This window comes from Pteropus medius, unplaced genomic scaffold (genome assembly GCF_902729225.1).
Source record: "Pteropus medius unplaced genomic scaffold, Ma_sr-lr_union100, whole genome shotgun sequence".
Classification (NCBI taxonomy): Eukaryota; Metazoa; Chordata; class Mammalia; order Chiroptera; family Pteropodidae; genus Pteropus; species Pteropus medius.
The window spans coordinates 162,605-168,604 of record NW_024348531.1 but is presented as its reverse complement, the minus strand read 5'-3'; the positions used below and the strand labels follow the sequence as shown (position 1 = coordinate 168,604).

Below are 6,000 nucleotides of genomic sequence, written 5' to 3'. Positions count from 1 at the left end.
AGCCTGCTCTATCAGAGAATTTTTTGTTGATAACTATGAAACTCAGACATCAGCATAATATTCATACTAACCATTTATGTATGTTCCTTTAGAACTGGAAACCTAGAATTACTTACAAAGAACAAAATATTTCTAAATCTTATTTATTTGACCAGCTCAAGTAGTTGTTTCAATTTGAATAAAACCTCAGTAAACGTTATGTTTTTACAAGGAATTTAAAGCCACACCATTCTTTATACTAAAAGAATAAAGATTTTTATTAAGCATTGTAAGTTGCATTCAATAGCCTTCAATACACCACACCACAACCCATCTACAATCAGTCAAACCCAACAGCAGTTCATTCTTGCACAATCCATGAGTTAGGGCAAAACTCCCTTCAACTTACAGTAAGATCCTACTCAGGTCTTGCGGGCAGGGATTGGGGAATTACATCTCGTTTCTGATCACTAATGTGTGATGAAGAGCATCAGGAGAATTATATGAAAACGAATAAGAAGTGATTCTGATTTCAAAGTACATTGTTTGGAAACATTAACAAAAACATCAAAATGATATAAGTATACCTGCTTCTACTAAATTCTTGATGGGAAAGTTCTCAAGAACAAGCAATTTGTTTCCTGCTACAGAAAGGGGGTTGTTTTTTTTTTTTTGTTTTTTGTTTTTTAAAGATCAAAGGGATTTTTTTTTCCACGGAATTTCATATTTTGCTAATATGAAGGCATAAAACAGCAACAAAGAACAATAATGCATACAGCAGTGAATACACCAGGGTAATGTTGATATTCGAAACAGCTAGATAATTTTGGGGGGGTTTTAGAATAAATGCAACAGAGGTCAATAATCACAAAATTTTAAGGTTAGAGCAAGATCAGTCAATGACTAAACAGAGTTAACATCTTTTATAGGACTATTACTGATTATTAGCATTTTTGTTTTGCAAATGGGCACATACTGGTAAGAATGGAAGAAAGGACAATAACATGCATAATATTAACTACACACTTTTAAAATTATGAACCATGCAGAAGTTTAGCTCAAGTAGTAGCACTAATGGTCTACATCCGATTCAAAACCACATAGTTCATTGATCACAGATGCATGGTATTAAGTCACGAAAAGTTTCAGAACACATTGTGTTGATTTTGAAAGGTCATTTGCATCTTCTATGATTTCAACTTTATGTCCATTTAACTTGCTTGTAAAGTATGTATGATGTACTGTATATTTAAAATCAGAACGGCAATATTACTCTATAATTTTTTAGTTTTGATAGTTGCACTTTTTCTTTTAACGCAAAAGAACCACATCAACAGTGATGAAATTTAAGTAAGAAAGAAAAACTGTGGTTGTGCCTTATTTTTTTCATAATCATAAAATCAAAGCCTTAAAGCTTTCTTGTGAACAGTAATGCAAAATCAAAGATAATGGCATACATATGGTGCCGAATGCTAAAAATGATATTTTAAGCTATATATACTTAAAGACTGCCAAAATTTGTTTTCTTTATAGTTCAAGAAACACAACTACAGGCTTTTGTCATAACCAGTTTAAACTTTGTGTGTACTTCATTTTAAATGTGGGAGTCAAATGCTCTTCATTTTCTTTCTCTCTTTTTGTTTTATTGTAGCATTTTGACTACAACTGGTTAAAACTAAAAAATGTGTTGTTTAAATCTCTGATATCAAAGAGGGATCCGAATTTCCAAAGTCCTCATTTTTCTCTTACGGAAAGGAAAAAATGTACATAACTGTAGGCTCTCTTTCTCTCCAGATATTCCTAAATCCTTATCCTTCCAGCATCCTTCACCCTCTATAAAAAATAAGTTTATTCTTCTTGCTTTAAGACAGCCGCCTCCAGAGCATCGGCTCCACGGCAAGCACTGTCTGTGCTTAGTGCATTTAAGTGAGGATTTGTATTGCACGTCTTAGAGTCATTGTTCAAGGCACTTTCCGAGTGGCTGGGGGCCCTGGCGTCGCCCGCACTCCCGTTCATCTGGGAAGCTGGCTTCTCCTCAGCCACCGCTCCATTTTCAGCCAGGGACCCATCTGAAGACATGGCAGAGGACTTGGATTCCCCGGATCTTGACTTCAGTTCTTTGGCCACTTCCTCTGCTGAAGCAGCATAAGGAGGCTTGCCCTGTTTAAAATGAAGGATGACAAGTGATAAGGCAGCTTTTGATAAAGTGGGAGAGGGGGTGCTAACTGAGGCCTTATAACATTTGCTGCAGATTCAGGAACAAAATATCGTGCATGGCTGTGTACCTCAGATTATGTACTCTCTATACATTCTATTCTGCACTCTGTATACACTCTCTATACCATAACATACTTTCTTTGCTTCTGATTGACCTTCATCTGGCAGAAGCTTCTCCTGTCTCAGCAGTTTGTACTGTACTTCTTCAGTTACAAAGCAGCTACTGAGGAGATACAAGTTGGCTTTCCTTCTCATTCCTCTTGTGTCTGCCGTGTATACCTCCACATCTCCCTAGAGGGTGACTACGAGGTCCCACCCGTCAACTTCCCTGTAGTTAATATCCTGATGATGAGGGAGAGCCCCAGTTGAGGAGCCCTATCTAGGCCTTCTGTATAGCAGCAAGTCATTTAAAGTAACAGATGCCCCTCAATAAGTCTACTCTGAAATTTCAGACTACACACCTCCCCACATGACCAGTGACTGGCACATCTGCCTGCAACAGGCAGCCGATATTGGTTTCTACTGGGAAATGGAGAAATGAAGCAAATCAAAGTCATTGCTGGGCAACCCTTAGCAAGAAACAAGCCTGACTGATAATCCTACACGCGTTTGTGGCTTGTCTCTTCTGAAAGTGTCTTCCCCTCCTCCTAACAGATTTAAAAATAATTATCTGGCAAAAATAAACACTGAGACTGAGTCAGCACATTTCCTGAAAGATAAAGCCTCACTCTAAGGAACTGTAAAGACAGACTGAGACCTTTCAGTTGCTTACATCTTACACTAAAGGTTTCTTCACCTGGCATCATGACATTTTATACCTCATATTTCTGTCATGGGTTGTCCTGTGCATTGTAGGGTGGCTTCTGCCCATAGAAGCCAGTAGCACTTTCAGCCAAGCTGTGACAATCAACCAAAGCCAGTGTCCTCTAAGGGTGATATCGCCAGGGCTGAGAATCACTGTTAGAGACTGCTTTGTTACTGAAGAAAATCTTAATCATCTTTCCCTTCCAACGGTCATTTTTAGATGAGGAAACTGAGGCCAGAAGAGGTAAGCAGCTCCACATCCCACCTCTTTTCAACACAAGATGGCTATGCATCTAGTGCTTTCTACTCCTCATCACTCTGATGATGCAGGTGTTTGCCTGGTTGAAAATAAAGGCCATCTGCTTAGCCCAAAGTGGGGCTGGAGGTGCCCATCACTCTTGCATTAGGGACACCCTCTTCTACACCAGCAGTTACAATGTTCCCCCTCTGAGCTCAGTGCCCCACAGTGTTTTCTCATTTTAGTTTTCAATCCTAGAGCTCAAACACTAATGTAAACTTTTCCAGAAGTCTATACTACTGTTATTTTCTTGGAACCTTGAGATAAATAAGAGTATAAGCAGGCTAAGAAGAGGAGAAAAATAATACTGAAGATTTCAAGCACTTGCTTTCAAACCTCAAAGCTCTCACTTTCTCAGGAAGAAGTCCACCTGCTGGACTAAACTAACACCTGCAGTGGTATTGCCAGTGGAGATGGAGTAGCCCCCTCACAGATGTCTACTGCAGGAACTGCGTCAAGGGGCCTGTTTGTTAGGGAACCTCCTCACAGTCACTCTTTAGGGGGAAGGGGGGCATGCATGGTAGATGCCAGAGGAACGAGGAGAGCTAGCTTATATCTCTCTACAGCCAATTCTTAACATAAGCCTTTGCCACTGCGAGGCATCTGCCCCGCCACCAATTGACCACAAGCACAAGGCAGCACTGCCTCCTCTGCACACATCCTCTTAGAACTGGCCCCACCAGGAAGGCAACATGAGACAAGAGGGATGGGTCAGAAATTCCAAGAGGCAAGCTGCCCTCCATTATCGGTCCTTCTCAAAATACAAGAATACTGATGTCACCTAAAAATGAGCACCAGAAAGTACCAATGGTGAAACCAGATATGACACCATTACAGGAAAATAAGGGATTGAACAACATCCTTACAGACAATGAAATATGTCAGAAAGGCATGTCCATAACAACCAAGACTGCTTCCTCTGATTTCAAAATGGGCTGTGACAGGACAGGATGTGGAGGAGCAGCACAGATCAAACCAAGAAAAGCTAGAAAATGAGGTGAAAAACTTAGGAAAGAATTCAAAATAAAAAGAAAAGATTATTCTAAATATGAAGACTAAACTAGAAGAAACATACCAGATAAACACTATAATACTTGAAGATGAAAAGAAAATTTTTAAAATCAGAAATAAACAAAGATAGGGTAAATGCAAATCAAAACTACATTTGATACCACTTTATACCTACTAGGAGAGCTAAACTCAAAGACATATACCAAGAAGCACTGGTGAGGATGTGAAGGAATCAGAACCTTTGGACATTGCTTGTGGGAATAGAAAATGGTATAGACACTCTGGAAAAGTTTGTTGGTTCTTCAAATAGTTAAACTGAATTACCACATGGTCCAGGAATTTACTCCTACCTAATATACCCAAGAAAACTAAAAACATGTATCCACACAAAAATTTGTACACAACTACTGTTAACAATACTGTGTATGTGAAGGTTGCTAGGAGAGTAGATCTTAAAAGTTCTCATCACAAAAAGAAAATTTTTTTAGCTATATGAGGTGACAGAGGTTAACTAGACAATGTGGTGATCATTTTGTAATATATACAAATACTGAAATCATGATGTTGTATACCTGAAACTAATTTAACATTACATGTATTGATTATATCTCAAACTGGAGAGAAAACCCAAACTTGTACATATATGTTCATAGCAGCATTATTCATAACAGCCAAACAGACAAAAAAAAACCAAAAAACAAAAAAAAACCCAAATGTCTATTAACTTCAACTGATGAACAGATAAACAAAGCATGGTCCAACCACACAATAGAATATTACTCGGCAATAAAAAGGAACGAAGAAGTGCATTTACAAGAAAGGTACAGAGGGCAAGTCCACCAAGACAAAAAGCAGATCTGTGGTTGTTGGGATGGGGGGCTGGGGAGAGGGAATAACTGCTCATGAGTAAGGGGTTTCTTCCTGGGGTAATGAATGTTCCAGAATTACTGGGTAACTATTGCAGGACCTTGAGGAAAGACTGAATTGAATTATACACTTTAAACAGGTAAATTAAAAGAAGATATAAAAAGGAATCGAGGGTATGACAAACACTACAGGCTGACCCAGAAGGACTAGCATAAAAGGAACACCAGAGATTAAAACAAGCAAAGAAAAAGAACAGAAATGAAAAACTAATAATTCAAGAAAACTTTCTGATGTAAAACAAGATTTGAAATTGCCTTCGGAAAGAGCGTGTTCTGTACCGAGTACACTGACCAGAGCAACCAGCAAGCAGGGAGTATCACAAAACTTTGAGGGAAAAACAAAAACAATTTGGGCATTTAGGCCAAAACAGCAAATGACTTCAAAGGGAAAGACAATTAGATTATTATTGGTCTTTGACAGCAAAACTTTATAACAGAAGAAAATGACATCACCAATATAACATACTTGAGGGGCAGATATGAGTCAATGCTTTCAAGTACAGACATACCTTGCTTTACAATGCTTCACAGATGTTACGTTTTTACAAATTGAAGACAAGACCCTCTACCAGCAAAAAGATTACAACTTGCTTTATTGTGGTGGTCTGGAACTGAACCTGCAATATCTCCGAGTTATGCCTATATTAGGAAAACAACTGTTTTCAAATGAATATTCTTTCCATAAGTCCTCTCTGAGGAATCTACTAAAAAAAGAGCTTCAGAAGGATAAAGTGGACCTGCACACACGGGCTGGTGAGGCGTGGG

At 38.6% G+C, this 6,000-nt stretch overlaps 1 protein-coding gene across 1 annotated transcript in view; it reads right to left on the bottom strand.

Annotated features, from left to right (window-relative positions):
* Positions 1-232: 232 nt before the first annotated feature.
* Positions 233-6,000, bottom strand: part of FAM120A (family with sequence similarity 120 member A) — a 103,215-nt gene continuing 97,447 nt past the window's right edge. Inside the window, exon 18 of the mRNA XM_039879817.1 lies at positions 233-2,139. Within this exon, the coding sequence (XP_039735751.1) occupies positions 1,828-2,139 (312 nt within the window). The 3' untranslated portion in view covers positions 233-1,827. The remainder of the gene's footprint in view (positions 2,140-6,000) is intronic.